Genomic DNA, 19356 nt, shown 5'->3' on the forward strand with positions numbered 1-19356 from the left:
TGGAAAATATATACTAGGAAAACATCATTTCATATCTGACTTTGTGCAAGAAGCAACATCAAAATATCGCATCATTCATATCACACACAAAAACATCATTGAACACCTGCAGATATACACCAAAACAAAATGCATCAACTCAGCCAGACTTTAGATATGGATGCAAAAAGGTAGTCCAATTAATCGAACTGTCCATGAGAATCACAGAGAGGATACAAGACAGACTTCTGCAAATCTCCAAATGCATGCAAAGTTTAAGCCCAATCTAATAGACAAGGAGAGCAAATTAAGCACAAACATGATACACACTCTTTTTGCAAACTGAATTTAAAGGTACTACTATGCAGTACACATATGCATGCATTAGTCCAGCTGATGATGAAATTAACAAATCTTGCATCAGAAGAGGAGTTCTAGAGAGAGAGTGGCAACCCGGAGAGAGAAAGAGGAGTCAATACCCGAACCAACCAACCAACCTTGCAAAGTGTTGCTTGCTTCCGAACTAATTAACTCTGATGAACTGTTGATGAGCCATGTAATGCAGGTGACAGATCATTAATAACTTAACTGAAACTAACCTAACTGAAATCAAATAAGAGGGGGCATATGCATGGATTGGATGCAATGTGTTTGTCTGAACTCTGAAGCAAATTTAATTTTGGATGATGAGTAGGAATTTGTTGAGAGCAACACAACTCAGAGCCTATGACATATCACTGTATAAATATATGTAGTGTATATATATCAGCCATGATCACAGGACCTAAGTTGTGTTGCTGCTGTGTTGGATAATTAAGGTTTTTACTCATGATTAATTTTTCTGGGGGTTTTTTGGTGGTGGTGATAGTGATTAAAAAAAATGATAAATGAACTAGCTAACTGAAGCAGCAACTACACTTTTGCAAGGACAGTAGTCTGCGGTGCGTTCTTGACTCCCCACATTGCTAAACCTCCGAATTCGCTCTTGATCCCTCCCTTGATCCCCTGCACAAAATTCGATCAAATTTAAACCATCATAAATGCGAATTATGAAATTAAGTCAGAGAAAACCATTTCAAGAAATTGATCACTTAGTAATTTTGCTGGAATTTTGTAGGAATAGTTAAAGCAGAGTTCAATCTTGCTGAAATAAGAAAAGGGGTATTTGCAGATGAAAAAACACTGAATAGGGCTCAAAATTTGACTGAATTTGAACAATTTTACTAAATTGAGAGAATTTTAGAAATTTCGTTCTGTAATGATCAGGGGATCTCACTTACCATTGCACATGATGGACAGATAGATGGGCACGCCGGCGAGGTCACCGTGGGCATGGCGGCGCGACGCCGTTGTCGCCGGTGATGGCGGCCTTGATGCGCTCGACGGTGCAGGCGATGAGGCTGTTGACGGTGGCGACGGAGCCGAGCGACAGCTTGGCGGTGGGCACGGAGTCGACCAGTATCTGGAACGCCACCGTCAGCAGCGACCCGCCGCCGCCGTCCGGCCCGTCGGGGAGGATGGCGAACCCCGACGGCAGCAGCGCCACGTAGTCCGGGTCGCCGCCGTTGAGCACCACGTTCATCGCCACCACGTCCACCGGCGCGTATATCACGTACGACCCCGTCGCGTCCGTGCAGCACTCCTGCAGTATCAGCATGTTGCTCTGGTTCGAGTTCGCGTTCTGCACCAAATTATTTTATTCTTCTCTTCATCAGCAATGGCGATGGATCGATTCATCATCCATTTTATAGGAAGAAGAGCTATCTTACGTTGACGCGGAGGAGGGAGACGGCGTTGCCGTGGTCGCGGCCATTGGCGATGTGAGCCATTTCTTGGACGACGCCGCCATTGGAGAGGATGTCCCACTCGCTGCGGGTGGAGTCGTCGCGGAGGAAGTCGAAGACGCGGGAAGGCGGGACGGGGAGCCAGAAGGAGGTGGCGGCGTTGAGGATGATGCCGGGAGGGCGGCCGGGGTCGTCGACGCTCTTGCGCGTCATGACGCGGACGTCCTCGGCGCCGCTGCCGGAGAGCGTCGTCCACTGGTGCGTCGTCGACGCCGTCACGCCGCCGCAGAAGCTCGCCACCATCCGCTCCGCCAGCTTCAGCATGCTCCGCCTCCCCTCCGACGTCGTGATCACGCCGGCGTCGCCCGAGGACGCCACGTTGCTCGCCATGGCGCTAGCCAGGCGCTCGCACTGCCGCTCCAGCGTCGCCACCCACCGGCGAGCGCCGAACGCCATGCCGGAGTTCACCACCGGCTTGTACAGGTTGTGCACCATCTGGTCGTCGGCCTCCACGTGCTCCACCCACGTCACCTTGGAGTAGCCGTTCGGCATCTCCTGGATGAGGCAGCCGGAGGGGCGGCGCCGGTGGCCGCGCGCCGCCGCCGGCTGGCATCCGCCCCCGGCGCCGGCGCGGAGCCCGTCGAGGGAGACGTCGACGACGGCCCACGTGCCGTCGGGGTGCTGCTTGCAGTAGCGCAGGAACTGGGTCTCCCTCGTCGGCACCAGCGGCGACGGCATCTGGAACTCGGCGGACATGAGCTGCAGCGCGCCGTTGTGGTTGCCGGCGACGCCCGTCGAGAGCACCTCCAGCGTCGCCGCGCGCGACACGATGCTCGAGAAGAGCGCCGTCCACTGCCCGACGTCCATGAGCATCTCCACGAGGCTGACGTGGTTCATGATCACCACCGCCGTCTCCCTCGACGCCTCCGACCGGAGCTCCGGCGACTTGGGCCCTAGCCCGCGCGGGAACGTGCGCGCGTACTCCTCCTCGCCGAGCGCCTCGCCGCCGAGCGCCGGCGCCCAGAGCGGCTCGCCGAGCTGCGCCATCCTGACGAGCTCCTCCATGGCGGCCACGGCGAGCTCGATGACGAGCGGCTTGTCGAAGTCGGCGCCGAACACGTCGGCGCCAGCGCCGGGAATGCCCATATGATCGAGCGGCGACCTGTTCGACGGCGGCAGCGGCGGGTACGCGGCCGAGACGGCCGCGGCGGGCTTGCCGACGTACTTGGCGGCGATGGCGGAGATCCTGTCAATCTCGTCGCGGAGGCGCGCGTTCTCGAGGCGGAGGTGGTGCTCGTCGAAGGACATCTCGCCGATGGCGGCCGGACCGCCGCAGTTGGGGCAGGACGCGTTGGCAAGCGCCTCCTTGTACCTCATGTTCTCTGCCCGCAGCTTCTCGTTCTCTGCGCGCAGCGCATTGTTCTCGTGTCTCTCATGCTGCGTCTGCAACATACAAACCCGTGCAACCACACATACCATTAACATTTATAAACACAACATTATGAACCGATGCACGTTCACATGACGTGTAAGATATACGATGGATGCACGGATTAGTATATTACCTTCATCTGGGTGCGCTTGTTCTGGAACCAGAACTTGACCTGGAGGGGCTCGAGGCCGAGCTCGCGGCTGAGCTCCTTGCGCTGCTTGTCATCAGGGTGGGGGCACTCCTTGAAGAAGGCCTCGAGCTCCTGGATCTGGTGCTGGGTGTGGCGGTGGTAGCGCTTCTTGCGGGGGCGCTGGTTGGGGTCCTGATCACCACCGGAGCCACCTCCGCCACCGCCACCGCCGCTCTCCAGGTTGTCGCTGCCACCGGACTTGCTCATCTCCAGCTCGTCGCGAGGGGCACGGCCGTCGCTCTCGCTCGTCGTCGTCGCCTGTGGGGGAAGCTGATGCTGATGCTGCTGGTGCTGATCAAGCAGATGGTGTCCATTGTGGTGCTGCTGCAGCAGTGATGGCAGCTGATGGTGGTGTCCATCCAACAAGCTCTGCATTGTGATTTAACATTCATGAGCTGTGCAACAGTCAAGGATAATATTGCAGAAAGAGTAGCAAATAATTGTTCATATATAGCTAGAGTTCTAGAAAATATGCACTGTGTGCAGTTTCATGATATGATCGAGCATATATATCTGTAATTCAGCTTAAGTAAGACTAGGTGTGAATATAATTTGGATTACATTATATATGTATTATATTGGAGATGCAGACAAGTGATTTTGATCTATATCTAGTTGTGGAGTATGACATTGGTGACTTCTTGCTGTTCTAATTAACTTGTACTAAAAATCTGATAGGTAAAGTTTATTTTCTAAAGATTAAAAAGAAACTAACTAGGGAGACACACATTATCTCTCCTGCGCTTGCACACATCAAAATAAACAAGCTAATGCAAGGGAGAGTTATAATTCTGGATATATTATCTAGGGAAAATTGCTTAATAATTTCACTGTTTAGCTTCTGAAGTAAAATAAAACCGGGGAAGTTTGAAATTGAGCATTTGAAATGAGATAGGACCAAGAGAAATTAACAACAGCGGTACTAGTGCTGAGTCTGACTAGGAAACAGTGTGCAAAAATCCGGTTCATCCAGGGGTAGCAAAGCAATAAATGTTTTGCAAAATAGGATTGAGAAAAAGGAGCACCTAAATTAGGGAGGAACACAGCTTGAGAAATAAAGGATGGCACAAGTTAATGCTATGCACAAGAGAGTAGGGTGCATATGTACTACTGAAGCTGTTTAATTTTGCACATCATCACTACTCCTTTACAAGTGCAGCAAGTGCAGAGAGACACACAAAGCCAATATTAATATGCATGCTCCATGTATACATTTTTCTCATCAGGTATGTAGCTCAAGTAGCTCATGTATATGAATGGATCCCCCTTTTGGTATTTATTAATCCCTACTTAAATGCATTCGCTTTCTGAAAACTAAACACTCTCTCTGGCCTAACTCCATATATGTAAATGGTATGTACAATTGAATACATTCATCATAGGAAGTGAGTTAATTAGTGATAGATGACAGTGTGACAGCCTGCCTGACAGGCACACACCAAATAACAAGAGGTACTTAGCACTTACTGGTGGAGAACACTTAAGTGCAGGAAATCAGCACAGCAAAGGCAGTAATTAATTTCTAGGATTTACCACATATATGCAAAGGATTAATTCAGAAGGATCATCACAAATTAACAAGAAAGCAAAGCATTATAAGAGCTAAGTACCAAACAAATCAAATCAAACGGATTTGAACACAAATAATCCTTCACCAACACATCTGACACTACTACTATACCTGGCCGAGGGAGAGCGCCGAGGAAGAAGAAGCGTAGGCGACGCCGCCGCCGCCGCCGCCGCCGTTGGGCCGGCCGATCATCGCCGGCGACATGTTCCGGCCAGGGATCATCATCCTCTCCCTCTCCCTCAGAGCATATACAAATATATGCACACACCAGTACTAGAGAGAGAGAAAGATATAGCTATCTAGCTAGACCAACAACCCTAAATAGCTAGAGATCCACCATGGACGAAGCAACACTCGCAGAGCTCAGATCTACCAACAAATCAACAATCGATATACAAACACACACCCCACTCGAAACATATATATAGCTAGCGCTGCAGTTGTACGGTCTATCTATATCTGGCGGCACAGCCGATCACGCAGTCGTCAAGAACACACATAAAAATCTCTCTCTCTCTGCTGCTGCTCTTGCTACTGTCTGAAAGAGAGAGATCAGAGTGGAGTGATGTGAGGAGGAAGAAGAGTGCGGCGGTGGCGGCGGCGGGAGGAGGAAGAAGGAAGAGGGGGAGGAGGTGAGGAGGGTGGAGGGTGCGGGGTATTGAAGAGGGGGGGAGTAATTGCGGGGAGAGTAGCGGAGAGGGTGCAATGGGCATTCATTGCGGGCGTAGCGTGGAGTTATTGCATGACACGCACTGCCCCTTCTTGCATCTCTCTACTCTCTCTCTTCTCTCCTGTACTCGCAGCTAGCAGTGGTAGAGAGAGATTGGTATACGATGTAGACTACGTGTCTAGTAGGTGTGTACGTACATACGCGTAGATGTATACGGCAGTTCGTACGTCATGCATGGCCTGGCGCGCGCGTGGGAAAATTGGTTCGTTGGTGCGTAATATGTATATCTACCGATATATAGTAGTATACTGGTTATAGTCGTTAGATCGTAGTGTAATAATATATATGGATAAGCGGTTTTATCGTACGTTTTGCTGAAAGTCATCAGTGACGTCTGACACCGGCCCTCTTACACTACACGGATACTAGCTCAGTATTTATCATACACCATGCAAAGTTTTTTGATCTCTTTTTTGTTTCTTCTCTAGTTTGTTTGGATTCACTACAGATGAAGATTAAGTATGGACACGTAAAACAAGAAGGTCATTAAGTTTTAATAATTTTAAACTTAAAATGGATTTGTTTTATATTTTAAAGCAACTTCTATATATAAAGTTTTTTAAGTTAAAAAATGTACAGTTTAGCAGTTAAAAAAATAAGTAAAATTTAGATTTTACTACAAGGAGTTGATTAAATTTTAGATTTTCGTGGCACGCTTTTCAAACTACTAAACGGTGTATTTCGTGCGAAAACTTTTTATATGAAAGTTGTTCTAAAATATCAGATTAATTCATTTTTCAAGTTTGTAATAATTAAAAGTTAATTAATCACACGTTATTATCACCTCATTTTGCGTAAAATACTTAATCTTCATCTTCATCTTCATCTTCATTTTCAGGAGATTCAAACACCACCTTTGTATCTTAATAAAAAAAGTTTGGACCATTTTTATGGAATTGGATAACTTTTTAAGTTACGTGCATGCGGTTTAGATCAGAATGAAGAGTCGCCAATTAGGACACTTCCAATACAAGTTTCGTTCTACTATTAAATTAGGTACTACTCCATATCAGTAATTTGGATGATGTGTAAAAAATAATAATGAAGTGAGAGATGAAATGGGTTTGTATCTTAGATGAAACCTTCTATACGCTGTTTCCTTATATGTATTGCCTATAAAACCACAAACATGAAACAATGTGTTATCATATTAGCTATTTTAGTCATCAATTAAAATTACCTTGTTGCATTGGGGATGGCTCTAGTATAGTACAGTTGTGAAAAAAAAGAAGTGGGTTACTAAAATAAAATAAGAGGCTTGTACGAACGACAGAGACTAGCCAATAATAACTTAAAAAGTTTTTAGTCGAAACTGAAATGTATATAATAAATATAATTTAGTTGTATACAACTCACATGCATTTATATCTCGAGCGGTAGGGGCAACTGCGTACAAAAGATTATTATATTAAAGTAAGACTAAAAGAAACCATAGTTCTCATTTGACGGTACAAGCGTACGTTGACACATAGTTGATCTAATCGACTAGGTCAGACCTGATCCTTATGAACGTATAACTTAGAGAAAATCCCCTACGTACACATGAAAGTTCACCTAATCCCTTCTATACCTCTGAATTTTGCTCAATCCCTTACATACCCCTAAATTTTAGTTTGGATCTCTTCCATGCCCTTTCCGCTAGTTGACAGTTAGTTGACCGTTAAATTCTTTTGAAAAAGTCCATTTTGCCCTTTCCTATGAAGAAACATAATAAATTAATGAAGTACATTGTTGGAATGTAAAAATTTACTGGATGAGACTATTATATTTATGAGTCTGTGATGCACCATATTATTTGTGACAAATTTACTTTTACATATGATATAAAAATTTAATACTTATTTATTAGTTATTAAAAGTTCTTTTATGTAGCATATGTGTTTTCATAGTAATATAACATATTTGTTTATTACTATCAGAACACATATGCTAAAAAAATAAATAAGAATTAACTTTTTATGTCATATCTAAAAGTATATTTATCGCAAATAATATGGTGCATAACTATCTCATAAACATAATAGTCTCATATAACACATTTCTATGCTCCAACAATATACTATATTAATTTATATGCTTCTTTATACCAAAGGGCAAAATGGACTTTTTCATAAGAATTTAACGGTCAACTAACGGTCAACTAGCGGAAAGGGCATGGAAGGGATCCAAACTAAAATTCAGGGGTATCCAAGGGATTGAGCAAAATTCAAGGGTATAGAAGAGATTAGGTGAACTTTCAGGGGTACACAGGGGATTTTCTCCATAACTTAAGATTTATGGAGTCACAATAAGGTGGTGTTTGGATCAGGGACTTAACTTTAGTCTCTGTATTTAGACACTAATTTAGAGTATTAAATATAGACTACTTACAAAACTAATTACATAAATGAAAGCTAATTTGCAAGATAAATTTTTTAAGCCTAATTAATCTATAATTAGAGAATGTTTACTGTAGCATCACATAGACTAATCATGGATTAATTAGGCTCAATGATTCGTCTCGTGAATTAGTCCAAGATTATGGATGGGTTTTATTAATAATCTACGTTTAATATTTATAATTAGTATCCAAACATCTGATGTGATAGGGATTTAAAAGTTTTAGTCCCATCTAAACAGGGTCTAAGTACCTCACTGTTGATGAGTGTATCACCTACCACTGAAAAAATATAGTTGTAACACAAGTACATATACTGAGTTGGATACTTAAACCCGAATGTGTGAGTTCCATCAAATAAACCATAATTTACTTTGGAGACATAATAATTACCACATCGATGGAAGAAGAAGAAAAACCATATACAAGGTTGGTGGTGTGAAAATCCATACTACAACAAAATATGTAAATATATTGGTCACATGTATAACAAACGACACCACTAGTACAGAAATGATTTTCGCAAGCGGCTAAAACCTATTTTCACAAGCAGCTGGGTGGGCCGCCTCCCCATACATGTCTGTAAAAATTGGTATTTTCCTAGTCAGGTAGGGCATCCATGCACGAAAAGCGATTTTCGTGGCGGTCAGTTAAGCCGTCCACATGCGAAAAGAAAAGAACTCACAAAAAATCCCAAAATTGAAACCCTAGATAGCCTCGATTCACAAGTGCAGTCGTCGTGGTTACCGCAGCCCATTGTTGCCTCCGTCATCGTTGTCACAGAGCTCCTGAGCATCGTTCGCCATCATTGCCAGAGGTCCTGCAGCTCCCGAAGCCGGCAGCACCAGCTCCGCCGCCACTGATGTCCCAAGCACTAGATCCGTTGTCGCTGAGGTTTCGAGCACTAGATCCACCACCACCGAGGTCCCAGATCCGCGCCCGCCATCGTCGCTGCCGCCTTCACAAACCTCCATCGTTGAGCACCCAGCGCCGCACCCGCTATCGCCGCCTCCAGAAGATCGTCATCGCTGCCTCCGTCTCTTGTCGCTGCCACTAAGAGAAATGAGGAGATCGGAGTGGAGAAAAATGAGGATAAGGGAGAGGAGTGGAAGAGAAGCGGAGAGGTACGTAGGAGAGAAATTAAAGGAGAGGGAAGCCGATGCTATATTTTTGCCCAGGTATCAAAAAAGTCCGTGTGCGAAGTAACTATATTTTGCAGGCGGGGCTCTTAAGGAGCCCACCTACGAAAATCATTTTTTCCAAGCGGGTCTTTTCTCGACACCCTAAAATCATTTTGCATATGGATGTTCTTTTGGTCTGCTTGTAAAAATAAAAGGGGTATCTGCAAAGATCATTTATGTAGTAGTGGGTAACATCTAGTTGCATATATAAGATAGAGATATACTTTTTCAATGAACATAAAAATAGAATTAGGGATTTACAGTACTAATTTCCAATAATCCCAATATAACCCCTCGCAATTGCATGGCATGAACAGGTGAGGTGGTGGGGTATGTCAAATTTAGAATTTGCAAGTTAAATTATAACAATTTAAAATTCTATATTTTCTCCAAAATAGGAACAAAACTATTCATGAAAATGTTTATCAATATGATCACTTCTCCAAATTAAATATATAAATCCGTGGAACAGAAACACTCAACTCTAAAAAAATATTCAAAAGATACACAACTCTAAAAAATATTCGTAAATCTAGAACTATGTCAAACACACGACCATATGTATATACACGTACTGCACGTACGTGTCAACGTACGTAGCATACTGTAAAGACTAAACAGATTATAGATGGAGGGTGAACGTGTACGTACACTAGTAGCAAGCTCTTTCAGAACTAATTAAGGCCATGTTTGTGTGTCACATCAGATATACGGATATATATTTAAAAGTATTAAACATATTCTAACAACAAAAAATATTACAAATTCTGCCTGTAAACTACGAGATAAATTTATAAAGCCTAATTAATCCGTCATTAGCAAAATATTTAATATAGCACCACATTGTCAAATTATGGCGCAATTAGACTTAAAATATTCGTCTCGTAATTTACACGTAATTTGTGTAATTAATTTTTTTATATTTAATACTATATATATGCATGTGTCCAAACATTTGATGTGATAGGGTGAAAAAATTTTGTTTAGGAACTAAACCGGGCCTAAAGGTAAATGGACACATGTATATATTATATATACAGGAGAAGACAGGGTGAAAAAAAAAGAGGGAGAAGAAACACACAGCCGGTAAGTGGTGTGTTTGGTTTTTATCAGCAACAGCAGGCAGAGCAACAGGAGCGGCCGGTACTGCACAGAGCCGTTTTTGTGAGCTGTTCATGACTTGTGGTGAAAGAATTAATAGGTGGTTTAGGTCCAGAATTTATTGCTTTCGATCTCTCTACTACACCGATTGATGGAGTACGTATACGTACGTATATACTCCTGTTTATATGTATACTGTATAAAACATGCAAACTTTTACAGTTCTACGTTTATACAACACGCATCGGTATATATGAAAAATATATAGCTAGAATAATCATTATTGGTCTATATAAACCAACTCGGATGCAGCAACGGCCGATTTATGTATTATTAAAAAATTACAAACCAAATCAACATGAACTAATTAATTTTAACTATTTTATAGTTTTGAAATTGACAATAAATTCAAATGATCTTTTTATTATACTGTTTAAAAATGATTGATAAAGCACTTTGGAAACTAGTGTTGACCAAATAGTATAATGAACAGCAAAATGGCATGCATATATCTAAGTGCGTTATATACATAATTTAATTGTAGGAGTACGTAACTCTAATTTTGACCAGACATATGGCGCGCATGCATATATCTTTGTAGATGGAGAATCTCAATTCACTACAAGAAAACGGAATATGCTTGACGGAATCTAGTTTATTTTTTTCCAATAAATTGTTCAGAAGTTTTAGATTTACCATGTAGATAGTAGGGTTGCAATAATCTCATATTTAATATAATTAATCTTGTAATAGTCACTTATATTTAAATATCTAATCAATCTTATTTCAGAAAAAGTATTTTGGTCGCTTGATCTGCATCGAAGGATGACACAACTATATTTGTGGATATCTATGGATATACAACTCCACCACCACACCACAGTGGTCGTGACTAAAACATATATTTATTAATTACCAGGGGTTTTTTTAAAAGGAATGTTCAACAATGGTTTTTTCCACGTATTACTATATATAGGGTACTGTTATTATAGAGTTTTATTGTATCAATATCGGCTCCAACTTAATATGCATGCAATATCCAGAGTTCAGGTTTGATACACACTAACTTCAATTGAAATCATTTATAATTTGATGGGTGCACCGTGCACTACATATTATGCTTTTGTTTGAAATGAAGGTAGGAAAGGCGACATTTCAAGTCACATGGCCTATGTGTTATGAAGGTCAGCTTAAATCTTAAATGCTGTGGTCCACACCGGCCGCAAGCTGGGTAACAACTGATTATGATGGATGGATTAAAGGATATATTCTACTCCGGTAGTTACATGTATTATCAAAACTTTAATGTCATAAGAACCTTATTATTTTCTTGTTCACTTTTGAGGTTGGTGATTTATTGAATGAAGTAAAAAAAGGACAAGCAATTTTCTTACGTTTATAGTATTACTTTTCACATCTATGTGGTTTATTTGTTAAATTTTTTATTTTACATGTAGATTTATTTGGAGTTGGTTCCGTAGCTACATGCACTAAAAATTTATATATGAACCTAGCTGTGAATTGATCTGTTCACAGAGTAAAATGCGTCATCAATAGCACAAAAAAGTGAATACAATTCAACCTCTCATTATTTGCTCTATAGCTTATATGCCGTTGTCAAAATTTAAGTGAACTTGATTTGGAGTTGATTTTATGTTCTTTTTGTCGTAGTTTCTTTTTTATATTGGCTTTTAATAATTAAACAACTAAGGGCATAGATATAAAAGTTTACCTATAAATTATTCTTTTACTAATAAGCCGTTTTTAGGCCAAACAATGGGACACTTTAGTCACTTATTATCTTGATTCTTGAATTGCTAGCTTAAATAGTCACTTATCCTGAATTGCTTAAATATGGAAAACAGAGAGACTTGGCCAAAAAAAAAAACAGTGTGCTATGCTTAATTTGGACTATATACATTTGCACCCAGCTCTCTATATGTACAAGATGATGTGAAGGACCTAAAATCTGAAGTAAATATTTATTGCATGCTGATCTTCTCTACACAAAATTTGGTTGGGTCCATTATATTGGCAGGTGGTCATGCACGGGATGGGCCGGAGACGTTGCAATACAATAGAATGCATGCTAGAGACTAAGGCTCCTGCAGCATCCAATTAATTCCGGCTGGCCACGTACATCAATTGATCAATATCAGATTTATTGATGAATGGTCAACCACCTTGCGTGCATGCGTCATAATTCCGGCCCTAGCTTGTATTGTGAAATACTATCAATATCCCTATGTGTCCATTATTCCCTTCATACTTATAAAGAAAGTTGTTTAGGACAGCGACATAGTCTCCAAAACACAACTTTAACTTCTTATTTCTATAAAAATATTTATTGAAAAGTGATATATGTATACTTTTATAAAAGTATTTTTCAAGACAAATCTATACATATAATTTTTACATTTTCAAACTCAACAACTTAAGAGTTATTCATAATTTATATTCTCAAGGTTTGACTTAAACATTGTCCTAAACGACTTCCTTTATGAGTATGAAGAGAGTATTTTCTTTGTGTGGAGATAGTGGCATTGTTAATCTAGTACTCTCTCCGTCCCAAAATAAAATAATCTAATATTGAATAAGACATAAATCTAGACAGAAAGACTAATTAGATTTATAGTACTAAGATGTGTCATATTCAGTAAGTACTATGTTAGTATATTATTATAGGACGAAGATAGTAATAAGTGATGAGCGGATATTGGACAGTGGTACTGGTGGTAAGTTTGCCAACACCCTCACTACAAACTCCATATGTTTTTTTTAAAGAAAAACATTGACATTGTGAGATCAGAGAGTTAGCAACATGTGTCAACGATTTCCACCATCAACTCTCTATTTCTATGAAAAGAAAAAAGAACACTACGAGAGCCAAAGGGTTCACATATCTCTCGGATTTGCTATTTTAACTTCCAACAAAAACTTTGGGAGAATATTTGTTAAATTTCTGATCGTTAGATGGGCTTGAAGATGCGTGCTAGCAGGGATGGGGTAAATAGTCAACGTGGATGCAGCACATGGAACCCTTGCGCACGCCAATCCACTAACCTATGACCCCTTTTGTGAATTGTGATGTACACACCACTGCTTACATCTTACTTACATTACATATTAGTTGTAGTATATTGTAATTGTACTACCGTTATATTCGACAAATTTTTAGAGGCATTTTCTGTTGAATGTTAAGGAGGGTGGCGGTGAATCTTTAACAAATACTCCTTTAGAAAGGAGTAGGGTGGTGGTGAATCTGTTATAACACCCTCACCACTAACTCTATTTTTTTGAAAAGAAAAAACTAAATTGTGAGGCCCATATGTCAATCACCCCCCACTACATACCTACTTTTCTACTTTTGTGAGAAGAAAAAAATGATAATATGGGGCTAAAGGGTCCACATCTCAATAATAAATATATTTACAAATTAAAAGATGACATGTACAATGATATTTTTTTCAATTAAAATCCTATGGCAACGAACCGACAATATGCTACTAGTTACAAGTCACTTATCTTGGACACGTGTTATTCTGAGATTATTAGATTACATAGTGTTTGTAAGCCTTATTGGACCCTCTATGTCAAGTCAAGGTTTCGTCTAATAAGAAAAAAACAGAAACAGAGTATGTTCACTTTGTTTACATTTTTAAGCCTACCAATATTTGACATTATCAATTTTCGATATGTTTTGGTGTTACCAATAGAGCTTTTAAGAGTGGAAGCTTTCGACTTCTACAAAATTTGGTATGATAGTAGTGACAAGAATATGTTTATTTTGTTGTCTTATCAAAATTTAGTAATACTCAAATTTGGTAGGGTTAAAAACGATGACAAAGTGATCAAACACGCAATGACTACCTGTAGTTGCAAAGTGGGGAATCGAAATGTAGTTTTTTTTTAAAAAAGAAAATGCCAAAGTATAAGATCGAAATGTAGGTGCGTAGCGACTGGGCCTTCGCAGCGATTTGGCCCAACAAGCTGGATCACAGGCCGCATATTCCATGCCAAATAGGAATAAGTTCATCTAAGGTCCCTTAACTTGTCAACGAATCCGATTTACGTCCTTCAACCACAAAACCAGATACAACGGGTCCCTCAACTATCAAAACCGGTGCAGATTAGGTCCCTCGGCTGTTTCGATGGCGGTTTTGGCTAACGTGGCGTCTACGTGACTAATTTGACTCGGTCTCGATCTAACATGGCACTGATGTGGGCGCTTATATGGCAATTTGATCCGGAAAAATAATAAACCCCGTGGGACCCATATGTCATTTTCACACAAATTAATAAAAGAATGGCGGGCCCACGTGGGCCCCACATGTCAGTCTAACTCACCCCCCTCCTCTTCTGCTTCCTCTCTCCCCATCTCCCCTCTTTTTCTCTCTCTTGCGACGACGGCGGCGGCGGAAATGGAGAAGAGTGGCCGCCGGCCATCTCGCTCTTGCACACGCTCGCCGGTAGAGTAGGGAGCTCGCCTAGCTCCTTCCCACCGGTCGTCGCCCTTGTCCCCGATGGCCGCCGTCTGCCGCCCTTCTCCCCGATGACCGCCGGCGGGAGAGGAGGGAGCGGCGCCACCAATTTCACCAGCGCCCCACAGCGACGGCTTGCCGGCGCCGCTCGCCGCGGTGACGACGATGACCGTGGATGTGGCGGCGCCAGCGCTGGCCTCGACGTCCTCTGCTGGCCGGCGTCATCGTCGATGACGACGACGACTCGTCGGAGGACGACGCGCCGTCGACATACATTCCGATGGCGGCCTTCCTGACCTCGAGCACGAACAGCAGCAGCGTGAACCAGACGATGGCCTGGAAGACAGAGAGCTGGACAACTGTTAGCATTATTTTTGTGTGGCAGTTAGCTTCGTGCATGCGGCTAGCTAGTGGCTGCCGAATTAATTGGATCGCGCGCGTGCTGCGTGCGCGTACGATGCGGGCGAAGTTTGTTTGCTTAGTGGTGTGTCTGTTGGGCTATAAAAGTCATGTATTCTCATGAGTTAAGTGCCAAGTGAATGAGAAAAAACTAGATAAGGTGTTCGTTGTCGAGAAATTCTTCTGTGTTTGTCCACAAAGATTTTCGCTCCAGCTAGTTGAAGTGTGCGTGTTGCTGTAATCCTTGGCCAGAGCTGACAACGACGAGCTGCTGTGCCCACTCGCCGTACATGGCGCGCGCCATGGGCACGCCGACGATGAGCGAGTTGGTCAGCGTGGACAGCGAGAAGCTGGTGATGGACCAGCGACGGCGCAGCCGCCTTTGCTCATTGTAGCGCCCGTTCTGTCGTGGCGCCTAGTGGAAAAATTATCTCTTAAAAACCCTAATTGCGAAATTTATTTCCTTGCTTGTGGTCTAGTGTCCGTGCCATCTCAAGATCTCAATCCCCGATCTATCGTCGAGTTCAATTCCGAATCCAAATCCATCCAAATCAAATTTCTCCGCAAAAGTCTATTTTGCCTCCCCCGAGGTCGATGGGCCGAATCTCGCTCGGCCCATCTCCCCCTCCCCTCCCCCGACGCGCTCCCGCTTTCTCCCTCCCTTTCTCTCTCTCCCCCGCTTCCCCCTCCGCTCCGCCCGCGCGCCCCGCGCGCGAGTGCGAGAGCCGCCCGCACCGAGCCGAGCCCTCCTTTCCGCCCCTTCGCTGCCGCTCCCCGCGCGTCGTTCGCGCGCGCGCCCGCGTGGTCCTCGCCCGCGTCGCGTCTGCGCCGCCCGGCCCCGCTGCCCTGCCGCGCCTGCAGCCGCGCAGCCGCTCGGCCCCGCGAGCCAGCGCGCGTGCCCAGCCGCGCCGCCCGTTGTTTCCCGCGCGCGCGTGCCGAGTGGCTGACCGCCTGGTCGCCGCCGCCGTCACCCTCTGCCGCGCCAGCCCGCGCCTGTCGCCCGTGTCGTCGCGCCGCTCCAAACCGCCCCGCCGTCACCGCCGTCGTCATCGCCCGGCCCCCGCCACTCCGCACGCAAGCCGCCAAGGGACGGAGGCAGAGCCCCCTCCTCCCTCTGCCGCGACGCACCCGCTCCCTCCTCCTTTTCCCGAAGAGGTAAGGGGACAAGCCCCCTTTTCTCTCCTTCTTTTCCCCTTTTTCTCCCCGCCGGCGTCATCCTCCTCCCTCCTCCCTGTCGCCGCTTTGGCCGCGACCGCGGAGCGCCAGCTCGCGCCTTGACCGCCCAAAGACGGTTTCCAAACCGACATTGCCGCCCTTAAAGCCCCGGGTGCCCTCCCTTCCCCTTTCCCCCCCATTCCTCCCCGTTTCTCGTCCGCGCCATTGCCGCCGCCTTCCGAGCTCTGTCTCGCCTCCGCCGTTCTTCACCAAGCGCCGGGAGAGCCGGTGCGTTCGAGGACGCGGAAGGGGACTCCGGGCGCTCGTCTTCCTCCTCTTCCCCGGCCCGAGGCCGGAGAGATCACTCCCGCGCCGTCGGCCTCTCGTCACAGCGCCCCTCCTCATCTCGGTAGTGCCTCCCTCCGTTCTTCCTCCTCGCTCCATCTCTCCCCCTTAGTTTTCGGTAGTAGCACAAGTAGCCTCCCCGTAGCTAGCCGGCGCCGCCCCGACCGTTGCCGTCGCTCGCCGTGTGCTCGCCGCCGTCGCCACCCGAGCTCTGTAGCACCCGCTCGTCGCCGGCCTCGCTCGGCGTAGCTCCGCCCAATCCGACGCTAGCAACGGATTCCCGTAGCCGCGTAGATGCTCTCACCGCCGGGAGTTGGTCCCTCGTGGCCTCGTCGCCATTTCCCCCTTTGCTCTCCGCCGGTTGCCGCCGCCGAAATCCGCCGTAGACGGGCTCCCTCCGGCGAATCCAAGCCGTTGGCTCGCTCCCTCTCCTTCTTCCTCGTCATCCCGGTGTGCTCGCTTTCGCCGGTATCGCCGTGGTTCGCTCCGCCGCTCGCCGCTGTCGTCCGCCGTCCGTTCCGGCCGGCGTCGTCGTCTACCTCCCGCCGGCCCGCATGGCTGCCACGTAGACGCCACGTCGGCGCCACCTCGGCCGCGACCGGATCATCCGACCCGGCCAGCAGCTCCCTCCGTTTTTCCCCCGTACGCATGGTCCGCGGTGAGCCGTGAGGCTGCGCGTGGGCCCGCCGCATCCGTTCCTCCGCGAACCGCGCGCGTGCACTGCGTCCCTCCCCCGCCCGCGCGCGTGAGCCGCGTGCTCCCTCCGCACGGTGAGCCGAGCCGCTGACAAGCGGGTCCCACACGGGACCGCGCACGGTGAGCCCGGTCCACCGGCTCCCTCTCTCCTCTCCTCCCGCGCGCCCTACTGGGCCGAATCCTTTTGGGCCGGCCGGCCCATTAGCTCGGCCGAGCCGCGCTTTTTCTCTCGGGCCGCGCCCTAGCCGCCCGAGAGAAGTCTACTTCTCCTCCCTCTTTCTTTTCTTTTTCAAAAAGGATTTAATTAAATCCTTTTCCTTTAGACAAAAAATCCAATAATCTTAGAAATTCAATATCTTCCCAACCGTAAATCCGTTTGACTCCGTTCAACTTCCAAAATTCCTCAAATCTCTAGATCTATCTAATGGCATGCTTAGAGGTCATTAATAGGGCCTTATTTTCGCCGTTTGTTGAGTTGTCCCGTTTCGCGTGTAGTTTCGGAGCCCGAAGACCCGCAGTGCGAGGATTTCGAGGATCAAGTTCCAGATCTCGAGCAAGGCAAGCCACCTTTGAACATCTTGAGCCTATATTTGAAATTTAATTATATTGCTTGCAAAATATTATGCATTGATAGGACCGCACTTAATCTGTTAAGTCCCGTCTGCAAGGCAGATTGGCGGACCTACCTAGTTTGTTGCATTTGATCCTTCCTATGTTAATTGATATATCATGTCCCCTTGTAACCATCTAGATTGCGCCTCGATATTCGTGCACCCTGTGCGAGTATCGACGGTTGCCTTCAAACTTAAAATCTGAAAAAAATTTCTTGGGTAAAAATTGGGTTTTACAAAAGACTTGGAAAACCCGACACCTGGGTCGGTGCTTGCGAACTAAATGGATTTCCAAAACCGCGGACCGGGGAACGTACCGGGTGTACGGTTTCCCGCTCTCGCACTTAAGGACCGATTCCTTGGAATTTCATCCAAACATAAGACAAGTACGACCACATGGGTGGAATGGGACACCCCTGGCTGAGTAACTAGCTTATCAGGGGAGCCTTGATGCCGAGAGACATGTGGATTCGCCGGGGTGGTGTCGGGGAGGACCCCTGGGCTTCCTGGCACAGTATGGTCTGGGACCTAACCTGTTGTTGGTCTGGGACTCCTCTCGTCGGCATATGGTAAACCTGTGTCGGCTTTGGAAATGCCTTGTCATGAAAGCTTGGAGGTCTCCCGATGTGGCTGATCCCCACGGGCTGGGTGATCCGGGTTAGTAATGTCGTGTGGGTAAAGTGTACCCCCTCTGCAGAGGTTAACAAACTGTTCGAACAACCGTGCCCACGGTCATGGGCGGATGTGAGGTGGTTCCTAGCGTAGTTTTGTTTGACTACTGCTTGTGAAATTGCTGTTGTGGAAAGGGGTTCGATGATTGAAAAATCTGCAGCTGATGGGATCAGCTAGGCCCGGGTGGCCGTTTGAAAGTTGTTGGCCCGGGTGGCCGTTTGAAAAGCTGTTGGCCGGGTGCCAACCTTGTTTCAATTCTAAAGACTGATACATTGCACATACTCCGACCGGACAAGACGCACTGTCTCATCCGTGTCGTTTGAGAAGCACTCACTTAGTTGTTTTCAGAAAAGGGTTCAAATAAAATCAATTGCTAAAACAACAGCCTTTCTTTGAAGCCTGCATTAAACACTTATTTCCCATGGCTTGCTGAGTACTCCCGTACTCACCCTTGCTCTATATAAATAATCCCCCCCAGTTGCTGAAGAAGATGAAGCGGATCCTGCTGATGAGGAGGTCTTCCAGGAGCAAGCCGGCTACGATGAGTTTTAGGGTTTCGGCCTAGTTCCCAAGTCGCGCCTGTGTCGTTTGGTCCAACTCCTAGCTTCCGTTTCCCTTTTGTAGTGCAGTTGTGAGCTCGGGATCTGTCCGCA

At 45.6% G+C, this 19356-nt stretch overlaps 1 protein-coding gene across 1 annotated transcript; it reads right to left on the reverse strand.

Moving 5' to 3' along the window:
* Nucleotides 1–158: 158 nt before the first annotated feature.
* LOC4344614 (homeobox-leucine zipper protein ROC7-like) lies at nucleotides 159–5557 on the reverse strand. Its single transcript, NM_001422903.1, has 5 exons — nucleotides 5067–5557; nucleotides 3329–3754; nucleotides 1749–3206; nucleotides 1260–1660; nucleotides 159–984 (listed from the first exon to the last, which is right to left on the reverse strand). The coding sequence occupies exons 1-4, from the start codon at nucleotides 5178–5180 to the stop codon at nucleotides 1301–1303; spliced, it is 2358 nt and encodes a 785-aa protein (NP_001409832.1). The 5' UTR covers nucleotides 5181–5557; the 3' UTR covers nucleotides 159–984; nucleotides 1260–1300.
* Nucleotides 5558–19356: the final 13799 nt, after the last annotated feature.

The sequence above is a fragment of the Oryza sativa genome, chromosome 8 (genome assembly GCF_034140825.1).
Source record: "Oryza sativa Japonica Group chromosome 8, ASM3414082v1".
Classification (NCBI taxonomy): Eukaryota; Viridiplantae; Streptophyta; class Magnoliopsida; order Poales; family Poaceae; genus Oryza; species Oryza sativa.